This window comes from Orycteropus afer, unplaced genomic scaffold (assembly GCF_000298275.1).
Source record: "Orycteropus afer afer isolate SDZICR_OR568_19922 unplaced genomic scaffold, OryAfe1.0 scaffold00462, whole genome shotgun sequence".
In the NCBI taxonomy this organism is placed as follows: domain Eukaryota; kingdom Metazoa; phylum Chordata; class Mammalia; order Tubulidentata; family Orycteropodidae; genus Orycteropus; species Orycteropus afer.
In genome coordinates this window covers 1,419,349-1,439,663 of record NW_006922049.1, presented here as the reverse complement: position 1 = coordinate 1,439,663, position 20,315 = coordinate 1,419,349, and the positions used below count along the sequence as shown (strand labels likewise).

The window sequence follows — 20,315 nt, the reverse complement described above, 5'->3', positions numbered from 1 at the left end:
CATTACTTGCTGTGAGTTCATGCCCACTCATGGTGAACTGACCTATAACAGAACAAAATGCTGCTCTGTCCTCACCATCTTCATGACTGTTGGCATATGGAGTGTACTAGTAGTATTTCCAAGAATACTGGGCTGCCCCTACCTGAAAAACGCTTCTTTCATATGAGAATTCTGAAATTAAATTTATTTTTATTGTGTTAGCAGCCATTTATTTTTTTAATAATTTGTTTTACTTGGGATCAGCAATTAAATTTATGTAATAAAATTGTCATGTTAGCTTATTTTTCTCCTTTTATATGTCATTCCTAAGCCAACCTTAAAATTTTAAGAGTACAACCTATATGTTACTAATTTAAGGTTTTTATAAAGCATTCATTTTATATATTTCTTTTTCATATATGACTTGCATCCTGTGAAATCTGTTTAATGATTTATTACGATGTAAACTCCAGGAGGGCAGAGATCATCCACTGTTTTTACTACTTTATTTGCAGTGCCTAGAATAGAATGTAGTACACATTCATTAAATATTTATTGAATGGGTAAATTATTAGTGAATAGATCACCTTTCCTTAGCACCATGTAGACTGAACTATACTGAGTGGCCAGTGAGACTTTCCGATTCACAGTATTGGGAGTGAGGAGAGTAAGGAGAACTGTCTTGAGTTTTAATTCTAACAAAGAAGGTACAACACACCTACTCTCAGTGTTACACTAATCTGTTTGGCTTTGATAATACGATGATCAGTGATTAAACGAACTGTAAATATTTCCCTGAAGGAAATAAGTGTTTGAATAAGAATGAAAACATGCTTCAGTACATCAACCCCATGTGCATGGTGGATTGCTGGCATATGTCATTAATTGTAGATCTTCAGGACCCGATAATGGTTGGGTTGATTTTGCTTTTTGACACCACTTGAAAAAAATACCAAAATAGAAACTCCTTTGCATATCATGCCAATCAATTAAGCTTATAAAGTTTGGTAGAGACACAAACCATTTCTTTTCTTACCTAAAACGGAAAGGTTAATCGTGTTGGGGCATAAGCTTATGGAGGGCAGGGCTGGCGTCTGTGAACTTATATAGTAGTTAGCAGACAGCTGCTAATTATGGCTGACAATGATGATGACAAAAAATATCTACAAAGAAACTAGTACATACATGTCTCTGCTGATCTACTTCTAGTGAGGATATATAAAACTCAATTTTTTTCTCAAAAACATTCTTTAGAGAAAATCTTACTACCAATATTCATATAATTTTAGTATTCACTCAGAAGCAACTAGATGTTTTAATAAGCCTATAAAATCTGGAGTATTATAGAAAGACATTTTTTAGAGTGTACAGTGATTTACAGTCAATACCAATAGAAGCAGCAGTCAAGACATCAGATAATGTATTGCATTGGGCAAATCTGCTGCAAAAGACCTTCTTCAAGTGATGAAGAGTAAAGATGTCTCCTTGAAGACTAAGGTGCGCCTGACCCAAGCCATGGTATTTTCAGTCACCTCTTATGTATGTGAGAGCTGGACCATGAATAAAGAAGACCAAAGAAGAGTTGATGTTTTTGAGTTGTGATGTTGGAGAAGAATGCTAAGAGTACCATGGGCTGCTAAAAGGACTAACAAATCTGTCCTAGAGGAAGTGCAGCCAGAATGCTCCTTGGAAGTAAAAATGGCCAGACTTCATCTCACCTGTTTTGATCATGTTGTCAGAAGGAACCATTCCCTGGAGAAGGATATCATGCTGGTAAAGTGGAGGGTCAGTGAAGAAGGGGAAAGCCCTCAGTGAAATGGATTGCACAGTGGCTACAATGATAGGCTCAGGTATAGCAGGGATTGTGAGGCTGGCACAGGACCGGGCAGTGTTTTGTTTGCTGTACATAGGATCGCTATGATTCAGAGATGACTTGAGGACACCTAACAGTAGCAACAACAAAGTGGTTTGTAACTGTGTTTTTTTAAATTTAGCCCTCTCTGACCATAACGCACATTGAGAAATACGTTTTACATCATAAGCAGTACACACAAACCTATCCGTTTATGTGTGTATGTATAATTGATAGTAATCAATATATTTACTATGTTTACTGCAGTCTGGTATTTTCTATTTCTTTTTGTTTTTTTAATGGGTCATAATCTGCCATTTGAAAATCGTTACTGTGATTTGCAGTATTATTTTTAAAATCCCATGCTTTTTATTTACCATTAATGCTTCCTTTTCTGCATAATACAAAGCTATTAAAACTTAAATTTTTATTAAAAAAAAAAAGTTGGCATTGAGTCAAGGCCTGTGCTGACGACCCCATGTGTTCCAGAGTAGAATTGCACCCCGTACAATTCTGGCAGAAGTCGCTCTCTAGACCTGTCTTTCACAGTACCACTAGGTGGATTCAAACTGCCCACCTTTTGGTTGACACTGGAGTGCAAACTGCAGACACTATTAATGCTACACAAACTGTCATCCATGACAGGCCCACAGATCAAAAATTGCATTTGATTTAAATAGACAGTGATGTTTCAGGACAAACAAAAGTAGAGGAAGAATACCATCATCAAAAGGCAGGCATTAAACTCTACTTTTGGTGCTTTGAGAACAGGAACCTAGGGAAATAGGGACTTGACTAGTGAGAAGAAGACAGTTGGTACAAGCAGAGTTTAGGATTCCTGAATGATCTTCAGGTGGTCTTCACACAAAACCCTTTATCAACAAATCAATTCTGACTCAGCAACCCTATAGTATGGAATAGAACTGCCCCATAGGGTTTCCAATGCTGTAATCTTTAGGGAAGCAAACTGCCACCTCTTCCTCCAGAGGAGAGGCTGGTGGATTCAAACCGCCAACCTTTTGGTTAGCAGCCATGTGCTTAACCACTGTACCACCAGGGTTCTTTCAGATGGCCTTAAGCTGTACTGACTTCAGTAACAAATGTAAATAAGATGGTCACTTATTCCCCGCCCTCTGCAGTGCTTCTGTCAGAGGTTACGCTCAGGCCCACTGCCCTGAGGATAACCTCCTCAAGAGATGGATGTTCACCCAGGAACAGCTTGGTGCTGCAGAGCCCATGGGCTGTTTCATAAAGACAGCTCCGCATGCACAGGGACAAAGATCCATTCTCTTGAAAGTGATTCCAGTTCTTTTTAAAACAGGTATCAAAAATAAGACTATATCACAACCGAATTGTAACAAGAACGCTTCTCTGTCAAGACAAAAGTAAGTTCCCTTTCCGTATCTAGCTCAACAAACAGTAAAGATTAATTGAGTAATTTAAATCACTATTTCTAAAGTCATAAAAATAAAGTCTGTACAACTATTATACTGTGGCTGTCATATTTTTAAAAGCAATAGAGGCCATTCAAATGTTGATACCAAAACAAACCAAACTCATTGCCACCAAGTCGGATCTGACTCATAGCACGACCCCCTCCTTGGGTTTCCAAGGGGGTATCACTACAGAAGTAGATTGTCCAACCTTCCTTCCAAAGAGTGGCTGGTGGGTTTGAACCACCAGCCTTCTGGTTAGCAGCCAAATGCCTTAGGCACTATGCCACCAGAATAAAATCTGAAAAATGTTCCTTAAATTTAATGTAACTCTCTAATTTGATTTTGATTTGTTTATAAGGTTAGAAATATTACTGACTTGATTTTTAATCAGAATTAATCATTCTTAATCCCTTTGGTAGACTTTATAGTAAAATCATGCATTCATGATCTTTTAAACAGGCATTAGGTGACTGATATTTTTAAATGCTTCTTGTTGTTGTTGTTCTGTGCCGTCAAATCAGACCCGACTCATAGCGACCCCTCCTTGGGTTTCTGAGGTGGTATCACTACTGAAGTAGATTGTGCAGCCTTCCTTCCAAGGAGTGGCTGGTGGGTTTGAACCACCAGGCTTCTGGTTAGCAGTCAAGTGCCTTAAGCACTATGCTACCAGAGCTCCCTTTCAAATGCTAGGTATACAGAAATATAGCATGACTTTTGTGCTTTTAATTTGAGTACTAAATGTTTATGGTGACAATTTTGTTTATTTTTCTCATAATGGTGTTCTTAGGTAATTGTTAATTATTTCAATTTACAGAATTTGAGGTAATTTTGCTAAAATAAAAATGGTTGGGAAATATGTAAATACATTGCTATTGTCGCCTAATAAATTGTGTGCCCTTCAAGTTAGCAGACAATATTTAGGACCTGTAGCCTCCTAGTTCTCAGCGTGGCAGACAGGGACAGGTGAAGAGGGAGACGGTAGAACAAGAAAGTTACATCACAGAGCTGCTTTCTGCCCAGCCTGCTACTAGATATGTTATATAAGTTATCCTGTGTAGTGTTCACAGTACTTCTGTGATGTAGGCATTAGGATCTCTTTACAGAAAATGGAACCCAGGAACTGAGATGTTTATATACATACACACACACACACACACACATACACACATCACACACACATACATATTGCTAGTAAGCAGTAGAGCCAAATTAAAATTCTTATTTGCTCCAATATATCACCCTGCCACCTACAACACAGTGCTTAATGGCTTAGTTTTATCATGCTGGAAGACAGAAGAAAAGAGAAACTGAAATGTTATAAGTCAAAGTACATTTCTATATGAAATAAAATCTATCCTACTGAGGAGAACTGTGAGTGGGCGTTATAATCAAAACCCTTTATTCTAAGCTCTCAGGGTATGGGAGTGGGTTGTTGCATTAAATTCCATTTATGACATTTTCTAAAAGTATATTTAAAAACTCTTTTCCCACCCTGCACCAAATCCTGAAAAGAGGGACTGTGTCTAGATTTCCATATCGGGCCTTGGGTTGTTGCTCTCGCTGTAAAAATCCCTTTTTCTGAACTTTGCATCAGGTGTTTAGAGGATGGTCTGTCGTTAACATTGAATCTGGATCAAAGACTCTCTCTGGGGTCAGATGACGAAGCTGACCTTGTTAAGGAACTTCAGAGCATGTGTTCCAGCAAATCTGAATCTGATATAAGCAAGGTGAGCGACACCAGTGGGCAGGGACCTCACAATGGAGAGACTTCATAGAGACACATCGTAGCACCTGTTACCTGAACGAAAGTCCTTATTGAACAGTATGGTTCATACTTGAAATTAAACCATCCATCTCCTTGCTTGGAATAGCCATTTCTTCTGAAATATCTTTTCTTATATAATTGTTTATTACGATTTGAGTGAAAGTTTGTAGAGCAAATTGGTTTTCCATTCAGCAGTTATTACACAGTTTATTTTGTGACACTGATTGCAATCCCCACGATGTAACTGCAGTCTTCCCACATCCTCCCTGCGGGTACCATTTCCCTTGGTCCCTTCTATCCATTCCTGCCTTCTGAGCTTTATCCCTGGGCAAATCCTGCTTTGATGACTTATGGTTGATTGGTCTAAGGAGTGCATACCTCCCTGGTGTTACTGTTCACCTCATGGGCCTGGCTATTATTTGGCTGAAAGGCAGTATACAACTAGTGGGTGACCACCACAGTATCACTAAGGAAAAGGAAGACATGGAGGGGTACACAAGAAGTACAGACAACAAAGGTAAATGTTGTTGCATACACAGTCCTGCATTATCAGTAATAACATTAATACATGAGTGGATACATAAATAGACAGGCATGACAATCAGGTTTGGGTAGGTGAACATGATATACCCACAACTATGTAAAGGTTCAACAGACAGTATTGCTACATGCATATTTGTATGTGCTATAAAAACGTCCCTATATATAATAGAGCCAAGAGGGGGCAAAGTTATGAAAACTTCTTAGTCACAACCAAACACCTTGAGGGAGGTGGGCTGTTGGGCCTGCAGGCTTAGGACCATAATCATGGGGGACATCCAAGTCAACTGGCCTAACATAGTCCACAAACATATTGTTCTACATCCTACTTTGGTGAGTAGCAACTGGGGCCTTAAAAGCTTGCCAGCAGCCATCTAAGGTGCAACTGTTGGTCTCTCCTTGTCCAAAGCAAAGGAGACTGAAGAAAACATGGAAACAGTTAGTTCAAGGGCCTAATGGACCATGTGAGCCTCAGTCTCCATGACCCTGAGACCAGAAGAACCAGGTAGTGTGTGGCTACCACTGCCAGCCACGCTGAAAGGGGTCATAATAGGAGATTCTGAATTGAATGAGAGAAAAATGAAACAAACTCAAAATAATATTTGAGAAACAGGCTTCTTGGTATGATAAAGACTGATGGAGCCCCTGAGACTGTGGCCTTTTGTCACTCTTCAGAAAGCCCAGAACTGAAGTAAGTATCTTTTGTGTAGTAAGGCAGCCCAATTTGACAAAGCTTGTTTTACCAAACTCCCCCAAAAGACCTAAAACTTAAACTGTATACGTTAATTGGATTCGCACAAGATGCACCAACAGATTCAGGAGGCATTTTATGAACTTCCCCAAGTTTTTTTTTTTTTTTTTTTTTTTTTTTTTTCCTTTTTTATATTCCTTACTTTGGGTATATAAGTCATCTATCAGTAAGATACAGAATTGGCCTATAAAATGCATATAATCATAGTCTGTACATTCTGAAAGGTGAGATCCAAATATGAAAACCAGTGACCCAAAATCTCAAAGGCAACATTAACGCATCAGGGTCACCCTGTTTTGGCACTCAGGATATCTGCAGCACGTTTGACCGAGCTGCCTTCATAAATGCATTTTACTTGAAAGGGAGCATGAGAAGACAGGTATAACGTGTGCAGCTTCCACAGACAGACTCAGCTATGCCACATCAACAGTCCTCATCTCTGCCACAAAGTAGAATTGACTTTCATACTTAACCCTGCTGGAAATGAGCTGAAATAATTATCCACTAGAAAGTAAGGTAACGATTAAAATCTAGCAACATTTTCTAGCCAAATAATACTTTTTTTTTTCTGCTCTGATCTTCTTCTTTTGACTTTTTAAGATAGCCCTTTCCCCTAGAGAATGTTTTCCATGTATTTGCTATTAGATTCATATAAAGGCTTCCAGTCATTTACGTGAACAGCACAGGAGTTGAGTGTTCCGTGTGTTCTGTGGGGCTCCTGAGGGTTGGGGAACAGGATAAGGAAAGCAGGTCGCCCCAGTGACAGTAAAGCAGTGTGTCATAGCATAACTGGACACATGATTAGTTGTGTATTTTCCAGATTGCTGATTCCAAGGATGATTTAAGGAGGTTTGATAGTTCCAGAAACAGCCCTGTGCTTTCAGCAACCGTTAATAATCCAACAATGCCAGTGTCACAAGAGGTAAGTGTCTCTTCCTCCCAGAATGACGTACAGGATGGCTGTTGAATTGACTTGACAAATCTTTCAGTGTGAATCACAAATACTTTAAAACCACAGGAGAAGGAGAAGGAGAAAAATGTTCAGTAATTAATCAAGATGAGAAAGATGGCTATTTGAAATATCTTGAAAGAATGGCATTAAAAAAGCATGGCTGTTCGATGCCTAACATTTTATTCCAACATTGCAGATGTCTTTTGAGAAGGTCACCGTTTGTTTTTATTGGCATAAGAGAACGTCTGTTTTCTTGGTAGTTCCATTTTAAAATGTGTTATTTCTCAGTTGAAGACTGAGAACCAAGATTTGCGGCATTTTTAGAAAACTGGAGTTAATGATAGCAAAGGAAAGAGTCAGGCTGAATGGTAATACAAAGAACATTAACCCAAAGGAGATAATCTAATTTTGTTTTCATTTGCTAACTTGCCATAACATGCATTGTGTTTCAGTGAGAGGCTTTCCTTTAAAAACAAATCAGAATAGCAAATAGAAAAGCCGGGCTTCAAATAGATTTCATTAACCTCTGAAATTGCTTCCACTGTGTGGTGCTGGACCATTATTGATCGGTTAATAAGTGGCGAGAGATGGCACAGCATGGTGCTCCTGGGTGAATGGACATAATAAAACGACTTCTTACCCGTTAATTATTTTGTGAGGATGATGCAGATTTCATAAAGGCGTTTAATAATATGTGGTTTGTTCACCAGGCCGTAGCAATTCAGTTCCCATCCTGTTCCCATCCCCTCTCTTGGTGGTACACAACGACCCAGGGAGGAGAGTACAGGGGACAGGACTATCGGTGAGGACAGTGAAGGCTGTTAAATTATTAATCCTTGTCTGGTCACATGGCAGCCCTGGGTTCCACAGCCCCTGCTGTCTGATCACTTCATTAGGTTTCGGCCCTGGTTAATTACATGTGCAACTCTGTGAGTCTGAGGCAGGGGGTAAGGGACGTTTGCAGAGCCAAGTTCCCTAATAAAAAATTGGTCACATGATGACCTGTGATGAAGAAGAGCGTGATCTTTCAGATTCACTCTATCATGATGTTGGCTTTTCTCTTTTTTCTCTTTCCCAGTTGGGGAGCAATTTAGAAGCACAGCAAAAGCACCATCTGAAGACATTTTAGGGAGGATGACCTAAAGACGTGACCTGGGGTCTCTACTGAGCATTCTGATTAGAAAATACTTTAATCTAGGAGCTGCCTCTTGCCATCTTTAAAGCTCAACTCTTTGCCCTTGGATGGTGGCCTGCTGTTGAGCTCTGATTGGTTGGGGACCAGAGCACATTCCTTGGGCTTCCAGTTCATTTCTGCAGCATTCTGGTGGAAGGGGCTATGAGGGTCTGGGACAACGAATAAGGAGCACATTTTCTTCACAGGCCCAAGTCACTTTTTTGTACACAAATGTTGACTGGCAGTGACTGGCTGCCATTATGTGAATATCCAATAGAGACACATTTTTGTGTCCTACTTCTCTGTCCCATGACCCTTTTGGGGCTGTTGCTCAGTGCCTTCAAGTCAACTTTCATTCATAGTGACCCCCTATGACACAGTAGAACTGCTTCTTAGGGTTTTAGGCTATAATTGTTCAAAGGAGGAGATTGCCAGATTTTTCTCCCAAGGAACCAGTGGGTGGGTTTGAACCACCGATCTTCAGTTAGCAGTCGAGTGAGAGCCTAACCATTGCTCCTTTGTAACTTAACTATATGGCTCCTTTGTAATAAAACACAATCCCTAAAAAAGGTACTGTCCATAAATAAAAAAAAAAAGGGAGGTTGGTGGGGCTGAAAGTAAAATAAGCTTACTGCAACTCAGGACAGCCTTGCTTCAAATTGAAAACATGAAACTCACTGCTGTTGAGTTGGTTATGATCTTAGCAACCCAATAAAACCAAAAGATTAGGACAGAGTAGAGTCTCCCCATAAGGTTTCCAAGCACACTGCCTCACCTTTCTTCCTCAGAGCAGCTGATAGGTTCAAACCCCTGACGTTTTGGTTTTAAGGCAGTTGAATGCCTTAACCCACTGCCACCAGAGCTCCTTCTTGCTTTTTAAAAAAAAAAAACCAAACTCATGGCCATCAAGTCAATTTTTAAAAGGCACCTTTTTTTTTTTTTTTTTTTAAAGGACCTTTAAAACATGGGTTTTATACCACCTAGGTTCTCACTGAAAGACTTCATGGTTATTTAAATGTGCCATGCAGGTGACAGCAGTTAATAAAAACAAGTATCCATTGAATGCTGGCCCCCATTCTTCTTTCTTTGCACACTAAAAGTCACATTGTTGTTACGTGCCATTGAGTCGGACCCAACTCATAGTGACCCCTCCTTGGGTTTCCAAGGCAGTATCACTAGGGAAGTAGATTGCCCAACCTTCCTTCCGAGGAGTGGCTGGTGGTACCCACCAGCCTTCTGGTTAGCAGTCAAGTACCTTAGCCACTACGCTACCAGAGCTCCTAAAAGACACATACAGGGATCCTTCCCCAAAGACTGAAAGATGTTTTTCTCAAGACCTCCAGCAGAGGGCAGAGTAACACTTACTTGGTTCTGAAAGCTTGGTGGGCTCATTCTTTTTCTTCCTAGGGAAGGTAAGCTCACTTCAGACTCAACTAGCATTTCTTGGTTAGATGCCCAGTTTCTTCTGTTATCAAAAGGTAACTCCCTTCAGAGCTAAGAGCTTTCTGGATTTGTTGAAATCACTTTCTCCTGTGTAGCCAGAGGCTGGCCATGCCTTCGTCAGAGAGGGGCCTTGCAGCCACCATCCTCCATTGGAAGTCAAGACTGAGTGAATTATCCTCATTATTTGCTGTAACCTAACTCCTTACTAGGAGCTCTGGTAGCATAGTGCCTAAGGCCCTTGCCTGCTAATCAGAAGCCTGGCGATTCAAACCCACCAGCCACTGGTCGGAAGGAAGATGGGACAATCTACTTCCGTAGTGATACTGCCTCGGAAACCCAAGGAGGGGTCGCTATGAGTCGGGTCTGACTCGATGGCACACAACAACAACTACTACTCCTTACTGCTCCAACAGGAGTGGGATATAGTTGGGTTTTCAGTTATATGTCATGTTAGACAATCTTCTAATTTAAACACAGGAGCTCACACACCCATGCTTTTTTAAATCATCAATAGAACATAGACTAGTATGTTTTCCTCTCATGTGTCCAAACTAATCCTCCTAAAGCAAAAGTTCTCATCATTGGTGTTATAATGAAATCCACCTGAGGAATTATTTTTTCTAATGAATTTTTTTGTTATTGTTGGAAAAACAGATAACGCAATATTTGCCAATTCAACATTTTCATTTGTATGTTCACTGAAACCAGTTACATCAATCGTATCATACAACTGTCACTAATATCCATTTCCATATTTTCCATCCCCATAAACAGCAGCTCAGTCTAGCTAAACTAAAATTCATCTCTTTCCCTTCCCATCTCACCGCTGGGAACCACTGTTAACTCCGATCTCTACACATTTGCATATTCTAAGTGTTTCACCGGAGGAATTTTTCAGTTCCAATATCTGGATTCTTCTCCCTAGAGGTGCTGAAATGATGGATTTGTGGTTGACAGTGGACATCAGGATGTTTTTAAGCTCCCTGGTGATTCTCCTAAGAAACCAGGGCTGGGACTCTTGGCGTTAAGATACAGCTGTGAGCTGCTATCCTCCTCAGTTCCATACCTTGTCTTTCTTTCCAAATGTGTCTTTTCAGGGGTTGATACACCTTCATTTCTCTTACTTTTTACTTCTAACCTTTTACACAACTCACTCTGTACTATTCCCACATCTTCCATAGTTCCCCCCCTCTTTTGGAACCCATTCTCACCTCTTATATTGCAATCTTATATTTCTGTGAAGGTCCACTTCCAATACCATCTCCTCCACAATGTTTTCTCTGATTTCTTGCTTTGCAGTCTAAAAAGCTCGGGTTTTAGTTTCCTCTTAGCTTCTAGCAGATAGTATTAAATGAATGAATGGTTACAATGTAACAATAACTCTTTAAAACTTAATAACTGGAACTCTAAGGGAGTACTTTTCTATACAGATTACAATTCGTCTTTGAGTTTAATATGCATAGCAACATTGGGAGTAACCTGATGTATTTAATACAGAGAACTTTTGGATTTTGGCCCAGGAAACACCATTAATTCTCCTACTCCCAGGCTCTGGTGTCTCACAGCTTTGGGGAATCATCCAAACCAGTTCTTGGCTGCTGGAGTGTCAGGAGCATCACGCCTTCTTGCAGGACATTGTCCCTCAGTCACATGCACTGTTCTTATGCCCAGCCTTGAATTGTCATGGTCCTCACTAAGCCCAAGTGTTTCTCCTTGTTCTCATCGTAGTTCTTCATCCTCTGTCCTCCAGCTTCCTGGGACCAGCTCTACACCCTCTGTCTACACAGCCTGCTTCTGCATCCCTAACCATGTATTTCACTGTTGTGGGTGCCTCTTGGTGCTTTATTTCACATGGGCATTTCCTGCCTCTGACCTTGATGACCATGAAGAATTATCTCCTCATCTTCATGTTGCAGTGACTGACCAAACTAGAAAAGAGCACCAGGCATCTCCTTTTCCTGCCTCCAGGCCTTGGCACCCTGTGGGTTTCCAGAGGAAGTTCAAAAATCATGGCAAAATGATTTATAATCAGGTCTCCATATACACCCATGAAGATTCTCTATACCAACTAGTGATAATCCTTAGTTTATAGCATACCGTGTTTGGTTAATGTATATGTGTTGAATTTGTTGGTATCTGAACAGAATGACAAGTTGAGATTGTGTATGGTGCAGTCCTATTTTATGGATTTAAAAAGTAACTCCTTGTAAGGAACAATGCAGCTGGATTATGGTGCCTGAACTATCTTTTCACAGTTCTGTCTCAACCCATGACCCTTTCCTCTACTGCAACAATCCAGCTCATTAAGCAATCTATTTCTCTCCGGTATCCTGAGCATAAGCTTCCCTACTAACCAAAAATAGCTGTTTTGTTTTTTTTTTCTGTTCACCCTTAATTTACCATCAAGTACCAATGAGAGGTGACAAGGACTGGCTGAGATGTGTGTGACCTTGAACAGCTGTAGCTCAGCCATTTTTTATGCTTCCTTGGAGGGAGTTCATCCTTCTAATAGAATCCAGTTGTTTTATGACTCCCAGGTGAGGGAACTTTGGTTTTATCAGGAAGCTATCTCTTTTCTAGGAGCCCTGGTGGTATAGTGGTTAAAATGCTTGGCTGCTAACTGAAAAGTTGGTAGTTCAAATTCACCAGCCTCTCTATGGAAGAAAGATGTTGCAATCTGCTTCTGCAAATATTTACAGCCTTGGAAACCCTATGGAGCAGTTATACTCTGTCCTATAGGGTCACCATGAGTCAAAATCAGTTCAGCAGCATTGGGTTTGGTTTAGTTATCTCCTTTCCAAGACACACTGACCATCCTTCTTTCCTAAATGCATATGCTCTGAACCCATATTTGTACCATCTTTGTTCTTCATGCATTATACATTTTATGTTTGGGAAAAGTCAAAACTCTGGAACTTCCAGCCAAAAGTGTATTATTAGAGTAGCACAGCTAGCTTACCACTTAAGATGAGCTGTGTCTGAAGATTTGGGACCAGTAGATTTCACATAGGTGATTTAGGGATTTAATGGAGGTGTTGTGCTAGGCTTTAAAGAATTATAGAATTTTAATAGGTAGAAATAGAGGAGCAAATGTGTTTAAAAGAGAGGTTGGAGCCACAATTTGAAAGGGCTTTAGTGACATGCCTAGGAATAACTGCAGAAAGGATACCAAATTCCACCTATTAAAATTCCAGCCAAAAGTGTATTATTAGAGTAGCACATAACTTCCTTTCTGTTTGCACCTACACACACCCATTTTTCTCTACCCATTTTGCAAGCAACATCGGATTGGGTAGGAGACCTCTGATGGCATAGTTTGTAAGACATTTGACTGCTAACCAGAAGGCGGGCGGTTGAAACCCAAGGAAGGGTCGCTATGAGTCGGATCTGACTTGACGGCAGTGAGTTTGGTTTGGTTTGGAGGGGAGAAAGAGGCAGTTATTAAAGATAACTGAGGTCTCCAGTTCAATTAACTGGTAGGACATCATTAACTAGTAATACGCCAAGAGGAAAGGCTTTAGAAATGGGTGGGATTAGGGAAATAAAAGTTTGGCTTTAGAAGAATTGAGTTTGAAATGCACATCAGACATAGAGATTAATTGTGTCCATTAACATTTATAAATGTCGTTTATCCTGAGCATAAGCTCAGTGGATAAAGGAAGACTAGAGCTAAAACACTGTGAGCTGTTTGGTTAGAGATAGATGGTCATTGAAACACTAAGCATGAGCAGAAAGGGGAAAGATCATCAAGTAAAAATGTGTGGGGTGAGCAGGAAGAGCCAAGAGCAATGCCAGCATGGAAGAGATCAGTTGAGAAGAAGGACATTGATGAGTTAAGATCCAGCTCTAAACTTCAGTTGCACGTTAGAAGCATGTCGATGGTTTTTTGGAGCCCTACATCCATGCTACACCCCAAGTCAATTCAGTTAGAATCTCTTTTGTTATGTAAAGCTCCCCACGTGATTCCAAGGTTGTAGCCAAGGTTGAGAATTACTTATTAAGGAGGACACCCAGGCGAGTGCCCAGGTGAGCTGGGGGGGTTGCAGGGAAGGAAAGTATTCAATGCCAAGTGCTTCAAAGGCATTTGGAGCAGTGCCCTTAGTAGATGTGGTGGTTAAGTTTGTGTGCCAACTTGGCTGGGCCTGGTTGAGTGGCTGGGCAGCTGGTGGTAGTTATTTCCCCATGATGAGACTGGCAATCAACTCCGTGGTGGGACCTACCACAAGCAGCTGAGTAGCTGCTTTCGGGATGTGGTCTGCTTCCCATATATAAGAAACAGCTTTGGGAATGGTCTCTAGATTATGTCACGCTTGATCCCTGCATGTAGCCGTGTCAATGTTCAGCACTCTGCCATGCTTTGCCGACTGTAGGACTTTCAATGGACTTGGATTAATGGCCTGATGTGTGGTTTGGTAACATTAGGACTGTGCCATTTTATTTGTTGACCTTGGGCTTGTTAGCCTCAGCAACCAGTAGCTGTCTGAGTGAAGAGATGCCTCCAGCTTCAGTGGGCTGGGGGCAAGAGACAGAAGTCTATTGTTGAAGCCCAAGGTCAAAGGGCTTTCACACAGCCCCTAGGGCCTGGCACTTTGATCTTGGACTTAAAGCCTCCAAACTGTAAGAGAATAAACTCCTTTTTGTTAAGGCTATCCCATTTGTGGTATATTCTTGTCAGAGTGGCGCTAGGTAACTAGAACAGTAGGCTTCGTTTCATGTTTGCTGTTTTGCAGAACTCAATGCAATGTAGGGGAAAGACCTTACATGAAAGTTGGCAGGCCCGTTTTATCAGCCTCACCACTCTGGGCAAATCATTTTACCTACTTAGCTCTGATTCCTAGTTGATGAAATGAAAGACAGAGACTAGATGATTATAATGATTCTGAAAACTGAAAAAAAAAAAAAAAAGCATGTAATTTCAAGTGTAAAAGATCTAGAACCCTCTAATCATAGAAATTCTGAGCAGGAGCCTTAATTCACTAGAATATAAGCCTCATTCAGGAGAGAGATTTCTCCTTCATGTTCCCTGCTGTATTCCCAGTGCCCAGAACAGTAAATGTATAAAAAATACAGATTGATTATTAGTTGTGCAAGATTCATTTTACAGATCTGAAGTACAAGGCAGAAAAGTCAAGCGAATTACTCATGGTGATATAGTTTTATTTGTAGATCTATTTCTAATGAGCTGGAGTAGTTCAGGTTGATGATGTTTTTGGCCTAAGGCTTTCTGAGGTCATTTGGTTGGCACAAATGGTTAATAGCACTCAACTAGTAACATAAGGGTTGCCAGTACCAACCCAGGGGTGTCACAGAAGAAAGGTCTGGTGTCGGCTAAGATTATAGCCAAGAAAACCCAAAGGAACAATTCTACTGTGGAAGACAGGGAGTTACCATGAGTCAGAATATTCACCTTGAGTCAGAATCAACTCAACTTTAGGATTTTGTGATGCTCCTGCTGGAAGGATAGCTGAGACTCATTGGCACTTGATTCACTGACTCCTGTATCTAGGAATTTAGTGACACCAGGAAAGGCCTAATGAAAATAAGGCAGTGAGTCTACAAGAAATTAATCATCTGTTTTCTCCTTATCTTTGGCTTGGTTTTTCATGGGAGCTTGAATTGAGAGAGAAACTCCCATGAGCTTGCTCAGAGAAAGAAAGGAAGAATTAGGACTGATTTACGGAAAAAGAAGTTGGTGACAGTAGCAAATGTGACAGCCTCATTTTGTTTCTCTTCTCTTGCAGGAGGTCAGTCCTCTCAGCAGCCATCAAACTATATAATGCAGCAACAGTAAATTAAAGACTGAGTTGGGTGTTTCAAGAGTTAAGTCTTTTCTTCCTGTTCCTAGAAGTAAAGTCGCACAGTGTTCCCAGAACATCAAAAGAAGCAGCAGCAGCAGTAATACAAGGCACATAGAAATAAATAACAACTCAAAAGATGAGATTTGGAACTTACGCAAAAACGAAAAGTAAAAAACCTAACAAATAGGCCTGCCTACAATTTTCTCACTATTAACTTCTGTATATTTCACACCAAAACCAAGGACAACAATGTGTAAATAACTTTCAATGAATTAAGTGTTTTCATGATAATGTAAAGTATGAATGCGGGACCACTATTCAATTTTTTGTAAAGAATGTATTTATAACCAGTTTTTTTTTTTTAATTATTCTGTAGGGTTGAACCTCAATACCAAGAAGTTATGCCAGCTTTTCAAGTAGTTTTATAATAAAAAATTATAACAGTTTTAATGACGATGTCCAGGGGTATCAAAACAGAGTTGTCTGTGTACTGTATATCTATGTATATTTGTGTATATATATATATATATATATGTATATTTAAAAATATACATACATCATATTGCATACTACATGTTACAAAATGTATATAGCATTGGCTCAGATAACATGTACCATTTTAAATGGGATCATAATTTTATGTTTACTTGATGAGGAATGACTAGAATGGGGCAATAATAAATCATTTGTAAACAATTTCTTTTCTTTACAAGCCATATTAAGTATTTTGCCTGTTAAATTCTAGTTTTACATTTTAAATCTTTTAATAGTTACATTGCTGTTTGGTTGCCTCATGTATATTTATGCTTATGAGTTTGCATTGTAACTCCTGTACAATATGAAATTATAATGCAATAAAAGTGTTATCTTTCTTACAAAAGTTTTATACCTAAATGGATATTTAAAAAAATACTTGCATTCATAAATACTTCCATAAATTAATTCAGAATTGACTCCCTCTTCAACTTTAGCTCTAGTGGCACAAATGATAATAATATTTTCTCAAACTGTTTCTTCAAAAATTGCTGGTAAAATCACTTTTACTTATATAACTCAGACTTAAGATGCTTTGACACCAAATAAAATATTCACTTGGTGAAAAAAATTTGCTGCAATTTCAGTCTATAATTCTTAATTTATTCATCAATAGATATTTATGTTTGATTTCAAGGACATTTCATAAAACTTCTGCTCTCAATGTTGGTATTTTACTAGCTGTTCACGGAAAAACTCACCCTTGTTAGGGAGTTTTAGGTAGTTGGTTTAAATAAAAATAAACATTTAAATGGAGCCCCAAGGATTAGGCTCAGTGAACAAAACATCTCCCCTGCACCTTTCTTTCCATAAGTACAAAAGAAAAGATAAGGTTTTATACCAAGAAACATTTACCTAAGGGTTTTTAAAGCCCTTTTTTGGCTGGGTAATTTACACCTGCATTAATACAGGATTAAACTTCACAAAACCGTCATATCTTGCAAAAACAAAACGTGTCACAGGATGTCTTAGTTATCTAGTGTTGCTATAACAGAAGTACTCCACGTGGGTGGGTTTAACAAATTGATTGGCTCAGTATGTAGGAGGCCAGAAGTCTGAATTCAGGGGCTGGCTCTAGGGGAAGGCTTTCTCTACTCTGTTGGTCGTCGGGAAAGTCCTTGCCTCTTGTCAGCTTCTGTTCTTGAGTTCCTTGGTGATTTTCATGTGGCCTGGTGTCTGTTTTCCCCAGCCATTGCTTCTTTGTGCCTAATCTGCTTCTTCGTATCTCAAAACAGAATGACTTAGAACACACCCTACACTATAGCGCCTCCTTAGTGTAATAAAAACCCATTTCCAAATGGGATTATAACCACAGACATAGGGGTTAGGGTTTAAAACACATATTTTGGGGAAACACAATTCAATCGATAACATGAGCTGAAGCAGAAGAAGACTACTATTGGGGAAAATTAGATGCCAACCCATGTTAGCGTTCCTCCTGGACTTGCACAAATCCTAAGCATGTTCATCTCCGCCCTCCTCCGCGGCAGGAACATGGAGAGGACAAGGGGCAGCGAGTGGGTAGGAGAGGGACTGTGAGAAATAGCCAGCCCTGAATACTGAATAAAATGTTTCCATTGAGCTGGGCTTAGATTCTGGGCACCCTTATAGTATTTGATATCCTCAAGAGTTTTCACAAGAAGGCACCAATCTTGGGAACAAAACCAAATGCTCTTGAAATCATAGACCAACCTACTTTGCTTTAGGTTTTACTCTCATGTTGTTTTTCTCCTGCTTATATCCACCTGCTTAGGTTATATCCAAGTTGATTTCTTAGTGATAAGGTATTGTGGTGTATATCAGCAGCTTTTCTGAAAACATCGATCCCACTACTGTACTCTGGGACCAGAGGAGAGGAAAACAAAACCAAATTTGCAATAAATTATGAAGCTGACTTACAGTAACTGATCTGTGCATCTGCTTTAGGGGCTTTGGTTTATCACTAAAATTCCATGTGCACTTTTTTACTATTAGATGACAGATTGCAACATGCCTAGAGAGGACCTTTAGATCAGGAGTTTTCAAAACTCAGGTAGAGACTCAATGACCATTATATCAATTGAGTAAATCACAACTAGTAGTTTTTTTTATCATGGTATAAATATATATAACAACATTCACCAATTCAACAATTTTTACAGGTACAGTTCTGTGATACCAATGACGTTAATCATGTTGTGCAACCATCCCCAGTTGTTAGGTGTATCGTGTCAGCTCCGACTCAGGATGTACGCCGGAACAAAACACCGGCTGGTTATGGACTTGAGCCCATCACTGCAGCCACACTGTCAATCCATCTCATTGAGGGTCTTCCCCATTTTCACTGACCCTCCACTTTACCAAGCATAGTATCCTTCTCCAGGGATTGTCCCTTCGGACAACATGACCAAAATAGGTGAGATGAGGTCTGGCCATTTTCACTTCGAAGGAGCATTCTGGTTGCACTTTTTCCAGGACAGATTTGTTCATTCTTCTGTCAGTCCATGGTATTTTCAGTATTCTTCGCCAACACCATAATTCAAAGGTGTCAACTCTTTGGTCTTCTCTATTCATTGTCCAGGTTTCACATCCATATGAGGTGATTGAAAATACCATGGCTTGGATTAGGTGCACCTTAGTCTTCAAAGTGACATCTTTCCTCTTAAAAAAAAAAAAAAAAGGTCTTTTGCAGCAGATTTTCCCAGGGCAATACAATGTCTGATTTCTTGACTGCTGCTTCCATGGGGTCGATTGTGGATCCAAGTACAATTAAATCTTTGACAACTTCAATCTTTTCTCCATTTATCATGATGTTGCTTATAGGTCCTGTTGTGAGGATTTTCATTTTCTTTATGTTGAGGTGTTAGCCATCCTGAACACTAGTATTTGATCTTCATCAGTAAATGCTTCAAGTATCCATTGCAAAATTTCCCATCACCATAAACAGATACTTAATGCTTCCTAAACAACATTCCCTGTTTCCCCCTTCCTCTCACCCCTGGTAACCATAATAAACTTTGGTCTCTATACAATTGCCTATTCTAGATATTTCATATAAATGTAATCATACAATAGATATCGGTACAAGTGTCACTGATTTCAAGTTTCTTCAGTATACTAGGAGTAGAATTGCTGGATCATATGGTCATTCTATGCTTAACTTTTTGAGGAACCAGCAAACTATTTTCCACAATGACCGTACCGTTTTGCATTCTCAAAATGAGTGGAAGAGGGTTCCAATTACTCCACATCCTCAGCAACATTTGTTGATTTCCTTTTTTTTATCTTTATCTGAGCCATCCTTTGTTGTTGTTGTTACATCCCGTCAAATCGGACCTGACTCATAACAACCCCTCCTTGGCAGTTTCCAAGGCGGTATCACTACGGAAGTAGGTTGCCCAACCTTCCTTCCAAGGACTGGCTGGTTGGTTTGAACCCCCAGCCTTCTGGTTAGCAGTCAAGTGCCTTAGACACTACGCTACCAGAGCTCCAAGCCATCCTAGTGGTGGTGAATAGCAAGTGCTAGAGTACATCCTAGGAAGAGTAAGAACTTTTATGAAGTTTTGTTTCTGTTATGAAGATGTATATGTGTTTGTACTGAGTGGAATGATGTAAACTATAACCCCCTTTCTATGGATCATAGTAAAAAAGAAAATCTTTGGAAGTCAATACCTTAAAATGGAACCTGTTTGGGGAAGAAGGTAAAACATCTTTGGTGATAGATAATCTCCCTTGTGGGTGAATTTTGCACTGCTATTTATTAGTCATGTGGCCTGGAGACAAATTACTTGGTCTCTGATCATTATTAAAATTACCATGCCAGTTCTTCGTGAACTTTAAGCAAAGAAAAGTAAAGTGCTCCTAGTTGCTTCCCTCATTCATAGAATAAGTAATGGATCAATATCCCTGAACTTTTTCATGGCATTCCAAGATTTTCAAATGATGAGGCGGGGCAAGATGGCAGACTAGGCAGAAGGATTGCACAGACCCTCTTCAACAAAGAAAAGGGAAACGAAATTAACACAGACACAGAAGATAATCTTGGACCCCTGAGCCTTGAAGGAAAGGATGCAGATTTGGACTAAACCCCAACTAGCAGAAGAATTTGCGTG

General features: G+C 39.8%; 1 protein-coding gene across 1 annotated transcript in view; it reads left to right on the top strand.

The window, feature by feature from the left end:
* Positions 1 to 20,315, top strand: part of CTTNBP2 (cortactin binding protein 2) — a 253,837-nt gene that overhangs the window by 192,282 nt on the left and 41,240 nt on the right. Inside the window, 4 exon segments of the mRNA XM_007954509.1 lie at positions 3,153 to 3,216; positions 4,862 to 4,994; positions 7,144 to 7,245; positions 15,634 to 15,857. Coding sequence (XP_007952700.1) covers positions 3,153 to 3,216; positions 4,862 to 4,994; positions 7,144 to 7,245; positions 15,634 to 15,857 — 523 coding nt within the window.